Source organism: Lobosporangium transversale (genome assembly GCF_002105155.1).
Source record: "Lobosporangium transversale strain NRRL 3116 chromosome Unknown BCR41scaffold_12, whole genome shotgun sequence".
Classification (NCBI taxonomy): Eukaryota; Fungi; Mortierellomycota; class Mortierellomycetes; order Mortierellales; family Mortierellaceae; genus Lobosporangium; species Lobosporangium transversale.
Window position 1 is genome coordinate 381,988 of NW_019028990.1, and position 23,650 is coordinate 405,637.

General features: G+C 40.4%; 4 protein-coding genes across 4 annotated transcripts; 2 read left to right on the forward strand and 2 right to left on the reverse strand.

The window, feature by feature from the left end:
- Nucleotides 1-1,597: 1,597 nt before the first annotated feature.
- On the reverse strand, nt 1,598-7,603 carry BCR41DRAFT_320820 (armadillo-type protein). The gene is made up of 23 exons (XM_022021413.1): nt 7,508-7,603; nt 7,191-7,388; nt 6,889-7,073; nt 6,637-6,763; nt 6,438-6,518; nt 6,154-6,309; nt 5,932-6,047; nt 5,747-5,841; nt 5,491-5,639; nt 5,336-5,400; nt 5,151-5,240; nt 4,918-5,064; nt 4,789-4,837; nt 4,593-4,662; nt 4,384-4,517; nt 3,689-4,297; nt 3,535-3,600; nt 3,301-3,449; nt 2,895-3,199; nt 2,606-2,762; nt 2,386-2,500; nt 2,110-2,256; nt 1,598-1,995 (listed from the first exon to the last, which is right to left on the reverse strand). The coding sequence occupies exons 1-23, from the start codon at nt 7,583-7,585 to the stop codon at nt 1,732-1,734; spliced, it is 3,552 nt and encodes a 1,183-aa protein (XP_021882824.1). The 5' UTR covers nt 7,586-7,603; the 3' UTR covers nt 1,598-1,731.
- A 206-nt stretch (nt 7,604-7,809) lies between these two features.
- Nucleotides 7,810-9,127, forward strand: BCR41DRAFT_420954 (RNA polymerase III transcription factor IIIC subunit-domain-containing protein; the record flags this gene model as incomplete). The annotated part of the gene is made up of 5 exons (XM_022029967.1): nt 7,810-7,979; nt 8,115-8,457; nt 8,596-8,710; nt 8,840-8,864; nt 9,020-9,127. Exons 1-5 carry the CDS (start codon nt 7,839-7,841, stop codon nt 9,125-9,127), a joined length of 732 nt encoding a protein of 243 aa, XP_021882825.1. The 5' UTR covers nt 7,810-7,838.
- Nucleotides 9,128-9,202: 75 nt separating this feature from the next.
- Nucleotides 9,203-11,278, reverse strand: BCR41DRAFT_420955 (Gar1/Naf1 RNA binding region-domain-containing protein). The gene is made up of 3 exons (XM_022029968.1): nt 10,794-11,278; nt 10,326-10,689; nt 9,203-10,223 (listed from the first exon to the last, which is right to left on the reverse strand). The coding sequence occupies exons 1-3, from the start codon at nt 11,243-11,245 to the stop codon at nt 9,240-9,242; spliced, it is 1,800 nt and encodes a 599-aa protein (XP_021882826.1). The 5' UTR covers nt 11,246-11,278; the 3' UTR covers nt 9,203-9,239.
- A 153-nt stretch (nt 11,279-11,431) lies between these two features.
- On the forward strand, nt 11,432-12,000 carry BCR41DRAFT_320824 (30S ribosomal protein S16). Its single transcript, XM_022021414.1, has 2 exons — nt 11,432-11,682; nt 11,812-12,000. Exons 1-2 carry the CDS (start codon nt 11,449-11,451, stop codon nt 11,896-11,898), a joined length of 321 nt encoding a protein of 106 aa, XP_021882827.1. The 5' UTR covers nt 11,432-11,448; the 3' UTR covers nt 11,899-12,000.
- Nucleotides 12,001-23,650: the final 11,650 nt, after the last annotated feature.

Consider the following 23,650-nt stretch of genomic DNA (forward strand, 5'->3'; position numbering starts at 1 on the left):
TGTTTGTTTGTCCTAAAAAAAGCTCTGTTTGGGTGAACATGAAAAAAAAGGACCAGAGCCGTTGGCTGAAAAAGTAGGAAAGGGAAAAAGAAAGTGGGCAGTGTTGTTTGGTTGGTATATCACTGTAGTTGCTCTCATTTCAATTCAATTTTTAAAGTTCCTGGTAATTGCTTAAAATAAAAACTATTCCTCTCCAGAGGCACATTAGGATCTGAAGGCGTATTGGTAATAACAATTGAGCAATAACCTTGAGCAGCCCATGTTCAATCTAATACCCGGTAAAGAAAAAAAAAAAAAAAATGCGTTGGCAAAAGAAAGAGCCCAAGCAACTCTTCATAAACATTTACAGTAAATGAAAATGGTAATAAAAAGTAAACATGCCAATGAATAGTGAAGAGGTCCTCAAAGTTGCGTAAAGCTCGTAAAACTCTTCTCTCCCAGTAATGGACGTCTATCTTGATCCTTGATTACCTTCCTCCCCCCCATTCCCCTACCCTTCACCCTTTTTTTTTTTTTTTTTTTTTTTTCCTTTCTTTTTCTTTTCTCACCTTCATTCTCTTTTCGCTCAATAACTTCGTTAGTGTATGATAAGACCATTAGAAAATGGTATGAGCGCTTCTTTTTTTTCATGCCCGCATCTTTCTAGATTGGAAGCACGTGTGAGCATCCCGCTTTGGTCAACTTGTTCTTCATCTGGCTCTTACCCCTTCCTTCCTCTCTTTCTCCCAATGCTCTTTTCAAAGATTCACACACTTTTTTTTTTTTTTTTTTCTATCAGCTAGTCTTACATGCATACCTTTATTATTGTTATTATTATTATTATTATTATTATTTCTTTTGTTCTTTTATTCCGTCAAAGTAAATATGCATGGCTCGAAATAGGCAGACAGAGATAAAAAAGACAAAAAAGAAAACGGAGACACGAACATTGAATAGATATAATAAATATATATAGTATAATATTAGTGTTAATCTATACATATTTGTATATAGTTAGTCTATAGAATATTTATATGAAAACACTAATGGTTATTGCTAGACTAGGCTGATCACCTTTATGATCGATACAACTGAATAAGACAGGGCAAGGAGAGGTACCTGGACCACAATTGTCCATTCCTTACTCAATAGTTCTATATTTGTTTTAAATACAAGGGCCAATTGGCTGGCCTGTGAACAAATAAACCAGTTTACGCCCAAATAATTTTTTTTTTAAATATCAGCAAGACACAAGACAGACATTCTCTGAATTCGATTCTCATAATTGCACGCCACACTCCATAATCATTTAAAAAAAGATTAACGAAACTAGTTCCGTCCTAAATATAAAACGTCTTATGAACACAAACACCCATCACTGGATACACATCCTCCTTGGGCTGTGGGTCATTTGGTACTCATCTGCCCCCCCCCCCCTTCCTTCCTCTACTATGGACTGTGAGGTTGTAGATCTTTTTTTTTTTTTTTTTTTTTTTTTTTAATACCTATTGGCTGTACAATGTTCAATGTTTATCTCTGCCATAGTGGCTGTGTGTATGTTGTTCTTGTTCTGTTTTAATCTTCATCGCCCTCATCCTCTTCATCGCCACTACCAACGTCCCTATATGTGGTTGTCTTTGACTTTGCCGCTCTTGATGCCATCCTGTAATAGGAAAAATACTTTGTCAGAACACTCTACTGATAATAAACAATAGAGAGTATGGCTCTTTTTATTTTATTTTTTTAACAATCTTACCTTCTTGATGGCTCTTCTTTCACACGTTCAATTTTGCTCTTCTTTGTTCGTTTGACTCGTGTGTTCGCAGACGCTCCAGGCTTTGCACCATCTGTATCCTCAATGCCATCCATTTCCATTGACGCTGATGGTGACCTCGAACGACGCTTGGATGCTTGGCCCATTTTCTTTTCTATGTCAGTAACACCTTTTGACTTGCGTTCTGACTTGTGCTCTCGTGCATGTACCCACTCCAAAGGCAGATAATACTTGCTTGAGACCTAAATATTGTAAATAAAATAGAATAAAATTGTAAATGAATTGATTAAATCAAAGCAATCAATCAGAACCTTGGGGTCAGTGCACCAATAATACCGGGTTTTTATTTCTTTTACCTCGTGAGTTAATTCATCACTACCAAGAGGAACAAAGAGCTCGCGTGGAAGATTCACTTTTCCAGGGTAACTGCTCAGAGTCCAGTTGTGCGCACGGCTCTTTTCTTGAATCACATACTGTGCCAAGTCACTCAGCACATATAAATTCTAAAATTTTTTTTTTTTTTTTTTTTTTTTTTTTTGCACGTACACATGGTACACACACGTGTGTTTGTTAAAGAATGAAAAGAAGCATTCAGGACTCTTGAACCACACCTGCTGATCGACTCGACAAACCTTTGTGGGTTCATTAGCGTTAGTAAATCGGACCGTCTTCAAGAGTGCGGCGATGTGGTAAATTAAAGAAATATTTTCCGAATTGGCCATGGTTTCTAGATAAAACTCGATATATCTTTGTTTGAGATCACACACAGTATTAAAGAACCCAATGTCAGTTTTTGTCCTTTAAGAAAAAAGTGCGTTCCTTCTCCCCCCTGACATATCAAAAATAACTCACTTCACACTCAGGTTCAGATCTTCTACCGTATGCACCTCATCTGACACCAAGGAATTACTATCGTCCGCTGCAGTCTTTAACATAAAATCTGGGTGGTTTGCCAAAAGGTGCAGTAACCTTGCAATCGTCAGTTCATTCAGCATCAACTTATTTTCGGCTATGGAATAGAAATAAAAAAAAAAAAAAAAGTAATTTTAGTCCAAGATCAACAGTGCATATTGATAACCTTATTAAAGTGGTATTTTATTTTTATCACACTAAAGATAAATAATAATAATAATAAACTTACCAGTATCTTGTATCCTTGATTGTTGTACCAGAAATCCGCGAACATGCAGCCTCCATTCAAGCTCAGGCTCATGAGCTGCCAGAAACAAAAAGGACAGATACCGGATATGTAGCTCCTTGGTTCGAAGGTACTTCATGATACGAGTCGCCAACCCCTGACGGACGCGATATACTGGATCCTGAACAATAAGCGACAGTCGCATAAAGTCAGGTGCCGTAACCATCTTCTCATACAAAGGCCTGCCACGTGTAAGCTTGAGTACTGATCGCGCAGCGTTCAATCTGAGATGACTCTTTAACACGTCACTGCCGAATCAGAAAACATTATAGTTAATGATACTGTACCATCATAACGCGAAAAAAAAAAAGAAAAAAAAAAAAAAGCGGGAAATATTATTTCGTCTTACTTTGTATTTTTTTCTTCTACAATCTCTCCTTCTTGATTTAAAATAGTCCAGAGTAACTTGAATACAGGACGAACGACTTCCTGCGCTGCTGTAGGGTCACTCTCTGCTAACGCAATGGTTCTATTAACCAGCACCTTAAGGCCCATAATCTATAGCCAATTGAATACCATCAAGAGTTAAAAATGGCAATAAGGCAGACATGCTACCTTGTAGTCTTGCTTGCATCCATCTTACCTTGGATAAAGAATATTCATCTAGCTCTTCTTTTTCGACCCAGTCTCGTCCTACTTCAAAGGTAGTCTAGATCAAATAGAATAAGCTGAAAAATTAGACTATGACAACAGACAAGTCATATTAACGTCTTTTCTATTATTATTGTATTTGTTACCTCCTGTTCTGATGTATTTGTCATCAGTAGTTTCCTGACAACGAATGAAGTCACAGAGCTGTTGATCCTCTCCAATGCCTGTGGCGAGTACAAGGTAAGCTGCGACAGCACAGCGAGATCTCTCAATAAGCCCGCAGATTGCACACTCAGTCTTTCGTTGATAGTTTCTGCAATGTCCTTACATTCCGAATCACTATTGTTAAGGCTAGCAAGGACAATAGCAGCATCTCTTGCTTGCTCAACTGTACCAGAGCCTATAAATGAATGAAGTGTCTCCTTGGCCTTGACATCGGTAGGGATAGATTTTGGGAATTGTTTTGCAAACTCTGCCAATGTTTGTAAGAGATCTGAGGCACCAGTAAAGTCACGTTGGTGAAGCAATGCCATGATCTCCACCAGATGATCCTTGAAGATAGCAGGGAAAATAAGAGAAATGGATCGAAGCAACTCTCCAGAGGCCTGTCCGTGCTCTTCACTCTCACCAATATTCTTCACCAATTCAGTGAGGATCTCAGAATTGATCAGTATAAGAGTAATGCGTTGGATAAGAATGGAGAACATCTCAGCTGCTGCCGGTAATACACTCTCAATACACGACAATGCTTCTCTCTAATAAATAAGCAGTATATATTAGTAGTCTACTTTTGTATACTAATGATAAAAAAAGCATATTAAAATGCCTCTGATTTACTTACAGCTGCATTCTTTAGGTCTTTCAAAGGAAGTCTTGAATCCATACAGTTAGAGAACAATGATTCACATTTATCGTCGTGGACTTGCACGTACTTGTACAGAAGTGACGAACTTTTAGAAGGGTCTGGTAGTCGATCTAGACAAAGCCAGTTTTCGTCAGTTTGAAAGACTTCATTTATATGCTAATCAATGTGTTTTCGCGATTACTTACCACAAAGGACCTTGATTACCGTTCTCAACTTCTTATCATAGTCTTCTTGGACGTCACTTTTAGCTGAAGACTAGCAGCAAACATTAGATTAACAGATACATAAATTCATATGCCAGTCATGTTCATTTCATTTCTCCTTTAAAAAAAAAAAAAAAAAAAAAAAAAAATCTCCCCCTGTTGAAATGATATTAGGTACCTCTCGCGATCTCAAAAGCTGCAAGAATGCAGTCATACATGTTCTCGCACTATCAAAGAAACAGTATTTGTGAGTATAACCAGGGTCTTCCTGAATCCAGGTCGCAAAGTAGTGCAGCACCCAACTTACTCGACACTTCTACGAAGTACGGAAAGGAACCCTGTACGGCCTTTGTCATCCAGAGCTGTAAATGTAATAAGGAGTCGCTGTGCCCTGGATGAGGGGCTCCCGTGTGGCGGAAACAATTTTGTAAATACCGCGTTGTCGACATAAGCGCTAGGGATTTTTTTAATTTTTTTGTGAGTATAAAGCAATAATGTCATTTGCCTTAATATAAATCATTGTATGTCATATTTGCTTACAATGTTTCATTGTCGTTAACATAGACCGCATGCAAGATTGCGGACGGCATCCAACCAAACTGTGAAATGCTTGTCTGAGTCCCGACTTCACTAAAAAACACCAAATAAAGTCTTTGGATTGGGATGTTGTCCGAAATATAAAAAGGTAAACAAAAGACATTGCTTTATCCAGAGCTAAAGCTTACATTTCTGGATATGCTTGATTATAAAGAACAGAAAGGGTTTGGATTGCTTCCCTTGATACCGATTTCTATCATGAAAATCAATTTTTTTTTTAAGCCCGTGCCTAGTACGTGTCCAAAAGGAAGGCTACTCATACACATTAGAATACACGACATACTTTCTTGTCTCTGCAACGATGACCGACTTGAATCAACGTGTTTTTTTGTATGTGATGTAAACTCGTCTCATAGTCAAATTCTCCAATGGTTTTGCAGGCCACTGCTCGGACTTTTTCATCCGGATCGACTAATTTTTCAGAAAGTCCCTCTAAATGATCAAAAGCGATAAAAGAAACGCTATGTCAATGAAATATACTCACCCACTCCTTAGATTGTCATGCCATGGGTCCATCGCTGAATTTATTGATCGCTTACCACTCAATTCTTTCGAAAGAGAGCCATGTGCTTTAATAATATTGACCAGTGATTCAATCCAGACGATTCTTACTTGAGGAATCTTGTCATTGCGTCTATAAATATTTAAAATTGAAGGTCATGAGTTCCACTTATGGATGTATGTAAAGGAAACCATACAAGTACTTGTCTAATGCGCCCTTTACCTCTGCAACCATGTTTTCCATGTAGATTCGTATTGTGTGACTAATTGTGAAGTTTTCTCCGCAAACATTTCACCCAGTGATTTCGTGGCTAAGATTCTGATGGTAACATCTGTAAGCTAATAACTCAGAATGTTTGATTTTTTTTTTTTCTCACGATTAGCTTTATATACAAGCGATATTGGCAGAAGAAGTACCAAAAAAAGGGGGAGTTTTTTTTTATACCTTCAGCTCTTCCTCTAGTTGTGGGATAACATTTAGTAATAAGGCCGATGCTGCTTTATTCAGCTCGATCACCAATTGATGGACGGTCTTGAAGTCTGCCAATTCTTTAGCAGAAAGCTCTCCATTCCCTGCAACCGAAATGATGTCAGAGAAATACTACAATGATGGAAATCATACGTCAGCATCACGTCCAAGCCAACATGCAAAGAACTGGAGTTTTTTTTTTTTTTTTTTTTTTTTTTTTTTCCTCAACAGCAATGCGAGTCAGCATGAATTTTCCTTACTTGGAAAACATATCTTTGGAGTTTATCTGCACAGTTGTTGCCCAAATCACACGCTAGCCGGTAAGCCGCTGGGTTATCGAACTAGAAACCAGCAAGAGCAAAGTAGTTAGTGAAGACGAAGCATCAAGCATAACCACTATTAAGGATGAAAAAAAAAAAAAAAAAAAAAAAAAAAAAAAAGATAACTAAGCTGCCATACCTTTTGTTTATGAAGAAATTGGGCTAAAATGATATCGACGATTTCCTGTGGTAATTGCTCAGCCTCGTCAATAATATGTTGAAGAAGTTCTGACATACAAATCTGTACATTTTTTGCTTGTTGCGGGCTAAAATAGTAGAATAGATCAGATGTTTTGTAGTAGTTTGTTTAGAGTTGTATCAAGTTTTCGCTTGGTCTCTATGGGATGATTCGCTTTTGCTAATACAAAACAATAGAGAACAAAAAACTGACCGAACGCTGTCAAAAATGCCCCTGAATAGATCAATCATAAGATCCTTTGCATTCCTCAATTGGGTGATCAACACAATGCTTTTGACTGCAGATAATGACTCCAATAAGTAATAGTACATGCCAAAATATGGACTTGAAGTCGTCGCAATATTCCTCAATTCGTTTACAAATAGTTCAAAGATGGCCTAAAAAAAAACAAAATAAGAAAAAGAATAATGGATGCATATAAGTTTGTGATAGCTTGACGATCATTACCGTCTTGTGCAAAAAAAAAAAAAAAAAGGGAGAGGGCTTTGTCCAACCTTGAGGGTATTATTGGTGTAAGGTGCATCCGGAGCATATAGACGAAGCATATCAGCAATACAACATGCGGTGTAAATTCTCACACCTTTATCTTTATGATTGATCAAGGGAGAGTCTGCTAACTGTTTCGTAACCGACGAAAGTGATTTAGTATTGACAGTCTCCTGTTCCATGCTTTTCAGCTCTGCTTGAAGTTCCTATGATAAAAGAAAGTGAGAATTAATGAAAAAAAGAAAAGAAAAAAAATCCGTATTAGAACCATTAAGTTGTTTTTCTCTTAACCTTGAAGACATTCATCAATGAATTCGGAATTTACTTTTAACTTCTTGACGAGGTCAGTCGCGCTCCCTGCCAACCTCTGCTTAAATTGCAAGTCTTGATTTGATGTCACCATGGCTAAAGTAGAGACGGTCGATGGTCAAAGAAAAAAAAAAAAAAAAAAAAAAAAAAAAAAGCCTGATATCCGCCTTCAAGCTCAAAGGACGCGTAAAATTGGTGGCCAAACGAAGTAGTCTTGTTTGTTTCCCTCATTAATTAAAAGGCAGTCCTCTGTGATCAAAAATAAAAACAACCGCCCAATACCAACGCGTAAGTACATGGAGTTATAAAAAAAAAGAAGCCCCATTCAACATTGTCTACATTACACTATGAATACAACGCCAGAAGCAGAACCAGCTACAATAGAACAGGTGCCAGAAAGAAAGATATTTTCTATCGAATTTCCAGGGCACGTTCAGAACCTCGACAAGGCTATAGAAGCCCTAGGTGGTGAAAAGGCCATTACGAATGTTCGTTTTTATTTTTCTGCGTAAAGGACATCCACGCGCTCAACTGTATCTAGAATAAATTATAATTTATTTGTACTATCACTTTCTGGTGTTTCCTTCCCCTTCATTGGCCCATGGAAAAAAAAAATAATCTAGGCATATCATGGAGGTGCTCCACTTGATCTGCGGTATAGAACCAAAGATCCCTTCTCAATACCAATTCATGGACAGACCATATCGACCGGAAACTTTTTACTAAAGGCAACTCGGCGATATAAAGTCAAGTGTCAGCCAGGATCAAAACGGACACTTCCGCCATATCGTGCACCAACTGAGGCCGATGTTCCATATAATGAAGACGAAGAGCCAGAGTATAGTTTTGAGATAGTCGGTTCTATTCCAAAAACCACTCGCTTCGCAGGACTTGCAGATTTTCAGCATATCGTCGATCCAAGGGACCCAATCGTCCAAATCAAGTCAGATCTTCAGAATGTTGAGTGTAATGAATGGTTACTAAAAAAAAAAAAAAAAAAAAATATGCATATTTCTATACAAAGGTCTTCCCTACCTCATCATTGGCATGTCTACTAATCAAACTCATGCACTGCTCCTATCTTTAAAAAAAAAAAATGTCTAGATGAACATCTCATCTCACTCCAGGTTGATAACAAAGATGCAACAGAGAATGTCATGACCATGCAAGTACTTCCTCCATCTGCTATCTCCAAAACAACCATTCCTAATGCTTACAGGTTAGTCGGAAGAAATGACCTTTTGTGTTCACTGCTTCGGTCAAATATATGATTATATGTAGCTTTTTGTATCTTTATACCTCGCTAATCGCTTTTTTTTTTTTTCCCCTTCTCATTTTCCCGACTTAGATACAAGGCTAGAGACAGGGACGATGTAAGTTGCTAATTGTTTGGGTGCCATTCAAGATCCTATATGATATAATTTGATGGTGAGACATCTTGATATTAAATGTTGCATCTTTTTTTTCTTTTTTTTTTTTAAAAAAAAAAAAAAAAAAAAAAAAAAAAAAAACCTATGATGGAAATTAGGGCGTCAAGGGCATTCGAGGGAGGAAACCAAAATCAAAGCATAATGCTCGACCACCAAATGCCTCAACATCCATGAATCCTGATAGTAATGAGAGTGATGGACTGTAAAAAAAAAAAAAAAAAAAAAAAAAAGGCATGTCTTTGTTGGGGAACAGGTAAAATAATAAAAATAATAATATACAGACTTTTTCAAGAGATGCTTTATTAAGGGATTACAGGGTTACTGAGGTTGTTGTTGTTGCTGGTGCTGGCTCTGTGGAGAAAACAATGGTGAGAGTAGGTTCATAATTTGCTGGCGCTGCTCACTTGCTGCATTAGGTTGTTGTTGTTGTTGTTGTTGTTGTTGTTGTTGTTGCTGCTGCTGCTGCTGTTGTTGTACTTGAGCTTGGAGTTGCTGTTGCTGTTGCTGTTGTTGCAACTGTTGCTGCTGCTGTTGAAGGCGCAAGATGGTCGCTTGTGCTTCCTGAATCTGCCGTTGATAAGCGGCCTGTTGTTGTTGTTGTTGCTGATAGAGTTGTTGTTGTTGTTGCTGCTGAAGTAAAAGTTGTTGCTGGATTTGTTGCTGTCGTTGAAACTGAAGCATGGCTTCTTGTTCTTTCAACATTTGGGTTTGAACTGGATTTTGATGTTGTGAAGTGCCCATCACGTCCTGAAGCTCTCGTTGTTGCTGCTGATACCATGGAACTGTATTAGGCCCTGCATTAGTGTGATGACCAGGGCGCGAAGCAACTCCTGGACGTTGCAAAATTTTATATCCATCTTCTGGCTCATCATATCGGGGATTACGAGGCAATGGAATGGGCTTTCGACGGTTGGAGGGACCCGAAGGAGTAGTGGATGACGATGATAGTTTAGGTGCATCATTCATGGCCGACGATGAAGCAGAGATATTGGCGGCCATGCCAGGGGCTTTCCGCTCCTTTGCTCCCCGCTTCTGAAAACGCTGTTGCTTTAACATCCGTTTATGCTCCATTTCCTTTTCATCATCGGAAAACTCCAACTCCACCTCATCCACTTCTTCATCAAATTTGTTGCTGGCATCGCTTCCTCTTAATGCCTTGAGCGGTTCCGTGAATACGAATGAGCTGTATTCTGGTACAGAGTAAACGGTACAGCCTATGGTGCAAAGAGCTGGAATCTCACTAGCATTGTTGAATCGGATAGAGTATAGCGGTCTTGCTACTGGACCGAAGGTTTCAAAAATCTAGCAGAGTAGAATTGCAGCATTGTATTTAGATTAGCTAGAGGTTTATGAAAAGGAAAAAATAAAGACAGAAAGAAGGAAATGATAATAATAATAACATACCTCTCCAAGAACCTCGCTTCCAGACTCGTCCTTCGGCTTCTTAATTGCAGTGATGGTCCCAGCATCTAAGACACGGACCTCGCCGCTGGATGCAGCCTGGACCACCAATACGCTGTCTACAATGGACATTATAGTGCCTATTGGCTCCAAAGTCGTATCCGGCCCTAGAACAATATCAGGTTTTTTGACCACAGGAAGCTGAATAATTTCATTGGCGGTATGCAATACCTCTGCAGGCACTGCATCCTCTTCATCATCCATAGCGTCGATTTCAATCAATGCCTTCTCTCGCTCTTCGATCGTCATTGCTGAATATCTCGCGCTTACATCAACATCTGAATCTGAGTCTGAGTCTGATGAATCCCTAATATCATAAGATGTAGAGAAGCCATACATGTCAATATAGTTGATGCATTGAGTAAAGAAAAAGATAATAGACAGGCCAGCATTAAGGCTCTCTTTACTTACGGTTCGTCATCATCATCATTATCACTCGACTCTAGGTCACTTGATTCATAACCATCCTCTGTGTCTTTCCCAGCTAAAGCAGCATCAATTCTTCCTTCAGTGGAATTCGTATTTTCTGTGGCTGTTAACGGTTCTACTTGGTCCATAGAAGAATCTTGATCTGATGAATGTTTTGGCTCTATGGCTGACTGCGGTGGAGTAAATGCTGGAACGGTGTGTGCTTCCTGATTAGCTATAGTTGTAGGCCCTGTAGGTGGTTTCTCAGAAGCTACAGTCATATGGCTGTCAAGATCCATTTTATTATTTGTTATTGTGGGTTGAACGTGTTCTATTGGTTGAGTAACTTGCGTCGGCTGTTCAGATACAGGATGCTGAATATTGACATGCCCTCCTTCCATGACTGTATCCTCCAGAACTGAGTTTTGTCTCTCACTTGTTTCCATGTCCATCATATTATATGTAATTGAATATTTGTAATGTAAGGCGGAAGAATAGGAGAAAGAGAAGGACAAGAGATTTTTTTTTTTTTTTTTAATGACTGCTACTAGATGTGGCTTTCAGAGACAACACAGATACACGTGATAAACCATCAAGGCTTCACACTGTGAGCGGAGAACACATGGATCTTAGTCTCTTCGGCATCAATCCATTCATCATGCTCGCCATTAAACTCGCGCGCCACGGCGTTAAAAACACTCCCTTCTTCCATATTGTGGTTCTGCAAAGTCGTTCCAAGCCTACGAGGAAACCCATTGAGCAACTCGGCACTTTCAACCCGATTCCCGATAAGGATGGTACCAAAGCAGTAACACTGAACTTTGAACGCGCAAAGTACTGGATCAGTGTCGGAGCAAAGCCAAGCGATACAGTTGCCCGTATTCTCACCAAGGTACTGTGATGGAGCATTCTCTTATAATGCTTGCGCTTATATCCTGGGGTACAACACTTTACAATAGAAGGAAACGCTTGATTTTATCAGACTAACACTTTTTCACTCCACACTGCCCATAACACATAGGCCGATATCATCCCGCCAAAGCCCAGGCCTGGCATGCCCAATCCTAGCAACTCTACCCCTATTAGACCACCTACTCAATCTGCATAATTTCATCATAGAACATCCGTACATTACACTTGTTTTTTTTTTCCCCTTTTTTTGTTTTTTGTTCATTCTTTCACTTGTATTAAAATCAATTGCTATCACAACGGATCAACGGATGCTCAAAGGAAGAAACAGAATCTGGATATTATTAATTTCTAAAGGAATTGACGTGATCTTGAATAAGTGGTGGAGGGCATCCCTTCCAAAGGCTCATGATATCTTGAAGTTGATCCAGGGGTATGATGGTTGTACCATTTTTGGAAAGTACAGACTTGGTTGGTGGCTTCTAAAGGGCTTCTTGGATCAAGATTATTTGTATCGTCTGTTGCCTATGTGAATGTTTTATCAGTGAGCACTATTGAAACAGATGAATGCTGCATTTGCCTCTTTCGCACGGCTCTCGTTTCTCTACAAGAAACTAAAGTATTTGCGAGCGTTTTTGTAGGCTCGTCACCAGCCAGCCTGAGGACGAAGTTCACGTGCACATGCACGTACTCAAAGGCAAATGTGGCTTGCTCTTGCAGACACTTCTCTCTCAGGCTGGGGACCAAGCTTGACATTTTGGCTGGAGGTCTCTTTTTTTAAATTTGAAAAAGTTTCCAAGTCGAAAACACGCCGCAGGAAAGGCTCTTTTTTTCTGCCATTCTCGCTGCAGAAAATGGCTTTTTTTTTTTCAAAGTCCAGACTAGGATATTGATTTGATCGAGAACGAACGAGGAATGAGAAAAAAGAATGGTATATTTCGCGTAAAAAGAGTCATCATGCTCTAATTAATCAATTATTTACCTTTAATTAAGATAGTGTGCTTAATAAGGTCAGAGAGATGGAAACGAGGATTGTGGAGTAGATCAAATGTTAGAATAATAAAATGTTAGAATAATAGATGGCAATGCAGATGATGGAAACAAGAGACGATTGGTAAAAATGAGGCTAGTGATTTGGGTGTGTGTGTAGGACCGTTTAAAAAGCGCCATCCGTTTGTCAAAAGGGCAAGTGGATAGTGATGGCTTCGTTCATAAAGGATGAACGATTGTAAAGGATACTCAATAGATGTGGTATTTTCATTACAGACAAAATTCCTTTCACTTGATTGACATTCGACTCTTTTCTTCATGCTTGAACCTCGGCGATCCTCCTGCATATGCGGTATTGATGCGAGTTTTTATGACATGCTGTCCCGCATGTTTTAAATATCTAGGTGTTGCCTTAACACTCTGATCGTTGTTGATAACGAGCTCCTAAACTTTAAGCTTGACGTGTATGTCGCCTGGGACCATGGAACGGAGGAATGTGATATTGTCACTTTTCTCCGAGGTTTGATCGGTTTCTCTTCAAGCATGATCCAGTAAATATTATCAATCATCTCCTTGAATGATGCTTGCTTGATCGGATGCTCCTCTGATGTGACCTGGAATGGCTTGTCGGGCCCCAACACACAACTTATGGGTGGAAAGATAGGAATAGACAATAGAAACAACTTGCCACTTGCTTGAGAAAATTCTGATGCAGCTGCGGCAATCCGCTTGGTGTGGTCACTTCTCCTTGCTCAGGTTTATTGAATAGCGATATTTTAATTTATCTATTAGTGCTATATTACAAAACTGTGTCTGTGCCATTGTCATAAACAATGGCGAGTAAAAAGAAGTAAAAGAAGCGATCGCTACTTTTTCCTTGGTCCCTTATCCCTGCTTGACCTATTGGGCTTGTCGTCCTCCGCTTGCACTTTTTCTTTTATTTGATCCGCTGGGTTTGCTCAGCTCTTCCTTATTTTCCATAGCTGTAGCTTTATCGACAATTCACTTGATGTCCTCCTTGCCTGTGGTTCTTTGGGCTTGCTTCCTTCTCCCTCATCCCCCACAACTCGGGTCAATTCTGACTTCTTGAAGGACTCCCTTGCACTTTCAAGGAAGTTCAACAAGCTAATATTGAGTACGTCGTTTCTATTCGTTTGTCTTTGATGACAGGGGCTTCTTTGACTTTAGCTACCGAATAATCGTCCTGTTCGTGATAAGACAACATGATAAGGCAGCGTGATAAGTAAGGCCTAAACAACAGCAACAAGGATATGCCATTCGAGCAAAAGCCGAGAGAAGACGGTGATGAGAGGTGTTCTTTGATGCAATTATGGCAAGTTGTATTGTGGGCATCCTTAATTCTTGACCTTATCGCCGATTTTTGATTGTACGGAACCAGGATAATATTTACCCTCCGATTCTAGTACAAAGACGATATCTGGTCCAGATGGGTTCTCTTTTGGAAACAAAAAAGAGCGAGATTAACTTGGATTCATGTATTGAGTCTTTGTTACAGTGAGTATCCAAGAATTCGTTCATTGTTATAATTCTGGAAGATTGAAATTAAACAAAGCGGGACTGAAATACTCAAAATGTGTGCCCTTTGTGCCAGACGTAGGGGAGTCATCGAGAACTTCTCGATATTCCTTGAAGCTTTGCCAGTTCTCTTAACCCAAGCAGGATCATAAATACAAAAGCCTATCCCGCAAGGAACTATGCAAATTCGTGCTAAATTCTCTGATAAACCCTCCAATCCATGAAAGAATGCTGATAATATTGGTCGCATAGTGTCGTCGTTATTAATAAACTGGTATTTAGCCTCCCCTCCCCACATCCTGCGCCTCGTTCAAAACAACCAAAAACATAGAGTTGCTTTGATGCCGCTCCGAAAGGACCCTGATTAGATTGTCGAACCAATCTTGCAGGAGCTTGTCAAGGCAATTAAAGCCAACTCCACCAAGCAATTCTGCTACTTTTGTGAAGAACGCTAGGAATAAATCTGTCCTGGATGGAACCGAGTTTCCTCAATGGACTTCTCCAAGGACCTGTGGACACACTTGCAATAGCATCCATTGGCTAGGCGTCATTCTACCTTCGGACAAGTAAAAAGGGTAAATTGGCCGAACATACAACTAATATGATCTCATTGGCCACAGGTTGCCATCCCGTGCACGCGCACCATGGGGCTAAAACGACATTTATGTCTTTAGAGTGGAGCTGTCATCCTAGCTCCCGGTAAACGTTTTGGCGCCCTGGATGATGATAATTGATAGGTCTTTCGCAAGTGGCAAGCATCCAGATGACAAAGCATACGAGAAAGGATAATTTCCTATGCCAGCTGTCCTGGTGATAATAATATGGTTTTGGGTCTCATCATCAGACTCTCACTGGGTTCTCCACAGGATTCTTCATCTCTATCCGTTTTTACAAAACTCTTTGATAATAGTATCACAAAATCCTGCCTTTTCTTGCACACAAGATCGCATAATGATCACAGCTTTATAGTTCTAAATGCCCCAGTAGAAGGGAGGACGGATTAAACCGCTCTATTTATTCGTCTAGAAGGTAAGTGGATAATGATGGCTTCATTCATAAAGAATGAACCATTGTAAAAATTTCTCAAGGAATGGGTATAATGCTTTTTTTTAAAAAAAGACAAAATTTCATCCACTTGATTGGTATTCGATTTAATTCTTCAGATTCGTACCGGCTGATCCTCCTGAATATGCAGCTTCGATGTCGATTTTTATGACACGCTGTCTTACATGTTTTAAGCATTTATATGGCTTCTTGACGACCGTATTTCTGGCGGTAAGAAAGTTCTGAACTTTAAAATCGTTATATACGTCTCCTGGCACCACAAAATAGAGGAAAATATCATCACTTCCCTTCGACTTTGATCGGTCTCCCTTCGACTTTGATCGGTCTCCCTTCGACTTTGATCGGTCTCCCTTCGACTTTGATTGGTCTCCCTTCAAGCAGGGTCCAGTAATACAATCAATCATCTCCTTGAATGGTGCTTGCTTGATCGGATGCTTCTCTGATACTGTGACCTGAAATAGCTCGTTGGGTCCCAATGCAAAATCAATGCACGGAAATTTAGAATGTTCTGGTACAAACAACTTGCCAGCTGCTTGAGTGAGCCCTGATAATTCCTCTGAAGTCCGGATAAACACCTCTTCTGGATTTGCTGGAAAATCAAGAACTCCTGTTTCACCTGACTGGAGATCCCTAAAGGGAAATCTAATATCACCATGTCGAAATAAGCGATGAGCATAGATTTCAAACAGTGGGCCTTTAGCTATATCCTCTCCGCCTATGACAAGTCTCGCCAACACATCGACCCAAGTGTTATCTTTTATTTTGTCCATAATCTGTGATTCGACCCAACGAGATGCCCATACCAGGTGGAAGTGGAGGTGGTCAGAAGTAGGAACTCTATGGAGTAAACGACTAAATCCACTCGCATCTTTTCCTCGTGCAAAGAGCCTTAGAAGATTTGCTGGTTTCTTGAGTGTACTAATGGCATCATTGACGCGGAATAACGCAGCTTCTTTAGCACGCTCAGTATTATTTTGATTTTTGGATAGTACATTGGCTGGACACTGTAGAACCTGTCTTGGCACGCCCCCCAAGTAGTAAAAAAGCTCCTCCAAAAATGCTTCACTCACTACATGAAAAAACTTTACATTGGTTCTACATTCCTTAAGCTCAGCCAGACTCCAGAGTGACATATGATAGTAGTTATCTGGTGTATTTTCCTTGGTGAGTTCATCGTAATGCCCATAGAGAGTTCTTGGCGATGCTGAAAATATCGTCCTGGCTTTACCTGGTTGAGGATTTTTACCACTATCAACTAAATACCACGTTTCACGTTGGTCAAGGAAATCTTTGAAATCTACTCTCTCCCCATAACGTTGGCAAGTTGTTCCTCCATAAACATAACAACTGGTATGCTGCTCCTCTTGGAAAATAATAATCGGTGGATTTTCCTCATCGTGTTCGGCAAGGAGGCGGATGGCAAAATAGACCAAAAAGGCTGACTTCCCAATTCCAGGCGTTCCAGTGATAAAGAGGCGGTTCAAACGAGGTACTTCATGACGGGTACTTAATCCGGATGTAATATGGTCATAAAGCTCTTTATACTCATCTCTGATATAAAGATGCCTTGTTCCGGCAACAGGGAAGACACAACCCTCAGGGGCAGTCAATATTTTGGAATCCTTGATACCACCAGAATTTCGGAGCTCGCGAGCCACGCTAATAATGCTGTAGTAAATACTATCTACTGCTGTCTTCCCCATGTACGAAAGCAGCTTGACCCTCTCTTTCGAGTTTAGACGCGAGATGGCAGGCCTACCATCCACTATCCCTTTCGTTACAAGTCCTGCTTCTGTAATCGCGTCCATAAGAGTATCTCTATTCATGCTTGGACGAGCTTTTTTAGAGGGTGACTCTGATAAAGGAGATAGAGTGATCAAAGTCAATATTTTTGATTTATTGCACATCACTCTAAAATGATCAATAACCAGATTCTCGGCCAAAAGCACTCACCAGAATCTCCATCTTGTTTTCTTTTCTGACCTAAGTATCAAAAGCGAATAATGAGAAAGAACGTTGAGTTATCAAGACACAAACCAAATGGTGATATTATGCACATGGCCGTTTAAGATACAAACCAAGCTTCATCAGCTGAAAATATCAACAATCAGTCCATCAAGAGCCAAGGATATACCTCGCTGTGGTGGCTTGACAAAAACATGGATAGTTTCCTTTGGAAGTTCAGAGTTGAATATGTCCCCAAGCTCCCTTGATGCGACTGTAAGAGCCTCTTTTGACTCGATTTCTGACTCAAAGATGGCCTCGCCTTTGTCAGGGATGGAGACCTTGTAGAGGGTGAGATCTTTGGACTTAATGCTTGGATCCACAGTAATATTGGGGTAGATTGCTTGCTTGAGCATCCCGACCGATTTATCGCAGAAAATCTCTACTGGGAACGACGTTGCTTCTCCCTCGACAACGCAGTTCAGCTGCAGCAGTGGGATGGCGCGCTTTTTTCGTTGTGGGCGCTGGTTTACTCTTTTTCGTTTATTGAGTATGGAGGCATCCTCAGGCTTATTTGCAGTCATTTTTATTTGTGCTTGGCTCTCTGTGGAATCATTTGCAGCCATGTTTTTTTGTGTTGAGCTCCTTGTGGTGGCCATTGAAAATTAAGATGAGTGTGGTTGAAATGCAGGGAGAATGATGGGTAAATAGGCGAAGGTATATTCTATACTCTTTCACCCGTGGTCACGGTATGGAAACAATAATGAAAAATGTGTAAGGCAAAAAAAAAAAGAAGGAAAGGAAAAGAAAGGCAATAAATGAAGGCTTGGAATGAATAAAAGAGGTAAGTGGTGAAATATGAAAAAAGTGAAAAAAAAGGTAAAGGAGAGTGCGAAAATGAAGTGAAGCAAAGGAAAGAAGGACTTTATTTCAAGGTTAGGCGACGTGTGAGAAAATATTTTTTTCAAATCAGCCACGTGCCATTTTCTGGGTCATTGTGACGTAACAATCTTTAGCAGAGAGTCAAGCTTGTCACTCTTTTTGGTTAGTCCTTTTCAATTATAAGAATTTTGTTAAGTAAACCATTTATATTTGAAAGAGTCTAGCCAAAAAGAGCGACAAGCTTGACCCTCTGGCGCAAAGAACTCATTTCTCAGTCTCGTCACCAGCTTGAGGACGAAGTTCATGTGCACACTAAAGATTGTCACGTCACAATGACCCAGAAAATGGCACGTGGCTGATTTGAAAAAAATATTTTCTCACACGTCGCCTAACCTTGAAATAAAGTCCTTCTTTCCTTTGCTTCACTTCATTTTTGCACTCTCTCCCTCTTCCTTTGCCCTTTTTTTTTCACTTTTTTCATATTTCACCCCAGTTTTGCTCCCATCAATTTTGCTCTTTTATTTATTCCAAGCCTTCATCTATTGCCTTTCCTTTCTTTTCCTTTCCTTTCCTTTTTTTTTTTTTTTGCCTTACACATTTTTCATTTTTGTTTCCATACCGTGACCACAAGTGTGAAAGAGTATAGAATATACCTTTGCCTATTTACCCATCATTCTCCCTGCATTTCAACCACACTCATCTTAATTTTCAATGGCCACCACAAGGAGCTCAACACAAAAAAACATGGCTGCAAATGATTCCACAGAGAGCCAAGCACAAAAAAAAATGACTGCAAATAAGCCTGAGGATGCCTCCATACTCAATAAACGAAAAAGAGTAAACCAGCACCCACAACGAAAAAAGCGCGCCATCCCACTGCTACTGCTGAACTGCGTTGTCGAGGGAGAAGCAACGTCGTTCCCAGTAGAGATTTTCTGCGATAAATCGGTCGGGATGCTCAAGCAAGCAATCTACCCCAATATTACTGTGGATCCAAGCATTAAGTCCAAAGATCTCACCCTCTACAAGGTCTCCATCCCTGACAAAGGCGAGGCCATCTTTGAGTCAGAAATCGAGTCAAAAGAGGCTCTTACAGTCGCATCAAGGGAGCTTGGGGACATATTCAACTCTGAACTTCCAAAGGAAACTATCCATGTTTTTGTCAAGCCACCACAGCGAGGTATATCCTTGGCTCTTGATGGACTGATTGTTGATATTTTCAGCTGATGAAGCTTGGTTTGTATCTTAAACGGCCATGTGCATAATATCACCATTTGGTTTGTGTCTTGATAACTCAACGTTCTTTCTCATTATTCGCTTTTGATACTTAGGTCAGAAAAGAAAACAAGATGGAGATTCTGGTGAGTGCTTTTGGCCGAGAATCTGGTTATTGATCATTTTAGAGTGATGTGCAATAAATCAAAAATATTGACTTTGATCACTCTATCTCCTTTATCAGAGTCACCCTCTAAAAAAGCTCGTCCAAGCATGAATAGAGATACTCTTATGGACGCGATTACAGAAGCAGGACTTGTAACGAAAGGGATAGTGGATGGTAGGCCTGCCATCTCGCGTCTAAACTCGAAAGAGAGGGTCAAGCTGCTTTCGTACATGGGGAAGACAGCAGTAGATAGTATTTACTACAGCATTATTAGCGTGGCTCGCGAGCTCCGAAATTCTGGTGGTATCAAGGATTCCAAAATATTGACTGCCCCTGAGGGTTGTGTCTTCCCTGTTGCCGGAACAAGGCATCTTTATATCAGAGATGAGTATAAAGAGCTTTATGACCATATTACATCCGGATTAAGTACCCGTCATGAAGTACCTCGTTTGAACCGCCTCTTTATCACTGGAACGCCTGGAATTGGGAAGTCAGCCTTTTTGGTCTATTTTGCCATCCGCCTCCTTGCCGAACACGATGAGGAAAATCCACCGATTATTATTTTCCAAGAGGAGCAGCATACCAGTTGTTATGTTTATGGAGGAACAACTTGCCAACGTTATGGGGAGAGAGTAGATTTCAAAGATTTCCTTGACCAACGTGAAACGTGGTATTTAGTTGATAGTGGTAAAAATCCTCAACCAGGTAAAGCCAGGACGATATTTTCAGCATCGCCAAGAACTCTCTATGGGCATTACGATGAACTCACCAAGGAAAATACACCAGATAACTACTATCATATGTCACTCTGGAGTCTGGCTGAGCTTAAGGAATGTAGAACCAATGTAAAGTTTTTTCATGTAGTGAGTGAAGCATTTTTGGAGGAGCTTTTTTACTACTTGGGGGGCGTGCCAAGACAGGTTCTACAGTGTCCAGCCAATGTACTATCCAAAAATCAAAATAATACTGAGCGTGCTAAAGAAGCTGCGTTATTCCGCGTCAATGATGCCATTAGTACACTCAAGAAACCAGCAAATCTTCTAAGGCTCTTTGCACGAGGAAAAGATGCGAGTGGATTTAGTCGTTTACTCCATAGAGTTCCTACTTCTGACCACCTCCACTTCCACCTGGTATGGGCATCTCGTTGGGTCGAATCACAGATTATGGACAAAATAAAAGATAACACTTGGGTCGATGTGTTGGCGAGACTTGTCATAGGCGGAGAGGATATAGCTAAAGGCCCACTGTTTGAAATCTATGCTCATCGCTTATTTCGACATGGTGATATTAGATTTCCCTTTAGGGATCTCCAGTCAGGTGAAACAGGAGTTCTTGATTTTCCAGCAAATCCAGAAGAGGTGTTTATCCGGACTTCAGAGGAATTATCAGGGCTCACTCAAGCAGCTGGCAAGTTGTTTGTACCAGAACATTCTAAATTTCCGTGCATTGATTTTGCATTGGGACCCAACGAGCTATTTCAGGTCACAGTATCAGAGAAGCATCCGATCAAGCAAGCACCATTCAAGGAGATGATTGATTGTATTACTGGACCCTGCTTGAAGGGAGACCAATCAAAGTCGAAGGGAGACCGATCAAAGTCGAAGGGAGACCGATCAAAGTCGAAGGGAGACCGATCAAAGTCGAAGGGAAGTGATGATATTTTCCTCTATTTTGTGGTGCCAGGAGACGTATATAACGATTTTAAAGTTCAGAACTTTCTTACCGCCAGAAATACGGTCGTCAAGAAGCCATATAAATGCTTAAAACATGTAAGACAGCGTGTCATAAAAATCGACATCGAAGCTGCATATTCAGGAGGATCAGCCGGTACGAATCTGAAGAATTAAATCGAATACCAATCAAGTGGATGAAATTTTGTCTTTTTTTAAAAAAAAGCATTATACCCATTCCTTGAGAAATTTTTACAATGGTTCATTCTTTATGAATGAAGCCATCATTATCCACTTACCTTCTAGACGAATAAATAGAGCGGTTTAATCCGTCCTCCCTTCTACTGGGGCATTTAGAACTATAAAGCTGTGATCATTATGCGATCTTGTGTGCAAGAAAAGGCAGGATTTTGTGATACTATTATCAAAGAGTTTTGTAAAAACGGATAGAGATGAAGAATCCTGTGGAGAACCCAGTGAGAGTCTGATGATGAGACCCAAAACCATATTATTATCACCAGGACAGCTGGCATAGGAAATTATCCTTTCTCGTATGCTTTGTCATCTGGATGCTTGCCACTTGCGAAAGACCTATCAATTATCATCATCCAGGGCGCCAAAACGTTTACCGGGAGCTAGGATGACAGCTCCACTCTAAAGACATAAATGTCGTTTTAGCCCCATGGTGCGCGTGCACGGGATGGCAACCTGTGGCCAATGAGATCATATTAGTTGTATGTTCGGCCAATTTACCCTTTTTACTTGTCCGAAGGTAGAATGACGCCTAGCCAATGGATGCTATTGCAAGTGTGTCCACAGGTCCTTGGAGAAGTCCATTGAGGAAACTCGGTTCCATCCAGGACAGATTTATTCCTAGCGTTCTTCACAAAAGTAGCAGAATTGCTTGGTGGAGTTGGCTTTAATTGCCTTGACAAGCTCCTGCAAGATTGGTTCGACAATCTAATCAGGGTCCTTTCGGAGCGGCATCAAAGCAACTCTATGTTTTTGGTTGTTTTGAACGAGGCGCAGGATGTGGGGAGGGGAGGCTAAATACCAGTTTATTAATAACGACGACACTATGCGACCAATATTATCAGCATTCTTTCATGGATTGGAGGGTTTATCAGAGAATTTAGCACGAATTTGCATAGTTCCTTGCGGGATAGGCTTTTGTATTTATGATCCTGCTTGGGTTAAGAGAACTGGCAAAGCTTCAAGGAATATCGAGAAGTTCTCGATGACTCCCCTACGTCTGGCACAAAGGGCACACATTTTGAGTATTTCAGTCCCGCTTTGTTTAATTTCAATCTTCCAGAATTATAACAATGAACGAATTCTTGGATACTCACTGTAACAAAGACTCAATACATGAATCCAAGTTAATCTCGCTCTTTTTTGTTTCCAAAAGAGAACCCATCTGGACCAGATATCGTCTTTGTACTAGAATCGGAGGGTAAATATTATCCTGGTTCCGTACAATCAAAAATCGGCGATAAGGTCAAGAATTAAGGATGCCCACAATACAACTTGCCATAATTGCATCAAAGAACACCTCTCATCACCGTCTTCTCTCGGCTTTTGCTCGAATGGCATATCCTTGTTGCTGTTGTTTAGGCCTTACTTATCACGCTGCCTTATCATGTTGTCTTATCACGAACAGGACGATTATTCGGTAGCTAAAGTCAAAGAAGCCCCTGTCATCAAAGACAAACGAATAGAAACGACGTACTCAATATTAGCTTGTTGAACTTCCTTGAAAGTGCAAGGGAGTCCTTCAAGAAGTCAGAATTGACCCGAGTTGTGGGGGATGAGGGAGAAGGAAGCAAGCCCAAAGAACCACAGGCAAGGAGGACATCAAGTGAATTGTCGATAAAGCTACAGCTATGGAAAATAAGGAAGAGCTGAGCAAACCCAGCGGATCAAATAAAAGAAAAAGTGCAAGCGGAGGACGACAAGCCCAATAGGTCAAGCAGGGATAAGGGACCAAGGAAAAAGTAGCGATCGCTTCTTTTACTTCTTTTTACTCGCCATTGTTTATGACAATGGCACAGACACAGTTTTGTAATATAGCACTAATAGATAAATTAAAATATCGCTATTCAATAAACCTGAGCAAGGAGAAGTGACCACACCAAGCGGATTGCCGCAGCTGCATCAGAATTTTCTCAAGCAAGTGGCAAGTTGTTTCTATTGTCTATTCCTATCTTTCCACCCATAAGTTGTGTGTTGGGGCCCGACAAGCCATTCCAGGTCACATCAGAGGAGCATCCGATCAAGCAAGCATCATTCAAGGAGATGATTGATAATATTTACTGGATCATGCTTGAAGAGAAACCGATCAAACCTCGGAGAAAAGTGACAATATCACATTCCTCCGTTCCATGGTCCCAGGCGACATACACGTCAAGCTTAAAGTTTAGGAGCTCGTTATCAACAACGATCAGAGTGTTAAGGCAACACCTAGATATTTAAAACATGCGGGA

What these genes read in the sequence shown, in the direction of transcription:
- BCR41DRAFT_420955 (XM_022029968.1), bottom strand. Translation starts at nt 11,245, where the DNA reads ATGATGGACATGGAAACAAGTGAGAGACAAAACTCAGTTCTGGAGGAT. An exon ending in AATGATGATGATGACGAACC is followed by an intron (nt 10,690 to 10,793) that starts GTAAGTAAAGAG and finishes TTATGATATTAG; the next exon opens with GGATTCATCAGACTCAGACT. An exon ending in GAAGCGAGGTTCTTGGAGAG is followed by an intron (nt 10,224 to 10,325) that starts GTATGTTATTAT and finishes CTACTCTGCTAG; the next exon opens with ATTTTTGAAACCTTCGGTCC.
- BCR41DRAFT_320820 (XM_022021413.1), bottom strand. Translation starts at nt 7,585, where the DNA reads ATGGTGACATCAAATCAAGACTTGCAATTTAAGCAGAGGTTGGCAGGG. An exon ending in ACCTCGTCAAGAAGTTAAAA is followed by an intron (nt 7,389 to 7,507) that starts GTAAATTCCGAA and finishes CTTTTATCATAG; the next exon opens with GAACTTCAAGCAGAGCTGAA. An exon ending in ATCGTTGCAGAGACAAGAAA is followed by an intron (nt 5,401 to 5,490) that starts GTATGTCGTGTA and finishes TTTTCATGATAG; the next exon opens with AAATCGGTATCAAGGGAAGC.
- BCR41DRAFT_320824 (XM_022021414.1), top strand. Translation starts at nt 11,449, where the DNA reads ATGCTCGCCATTAAACTCGCGCGCCACGGCGTTAAAAACACTCCCTTC. An exon ending in TTGCCCGTATTCTCACCAAG is followed by an intron (nt 11,683 to 11,811) that starts GTACTGTGATGG and finishes CATAACACATAG; the next exon opens with GCCGATATCATCCCGCCAAA.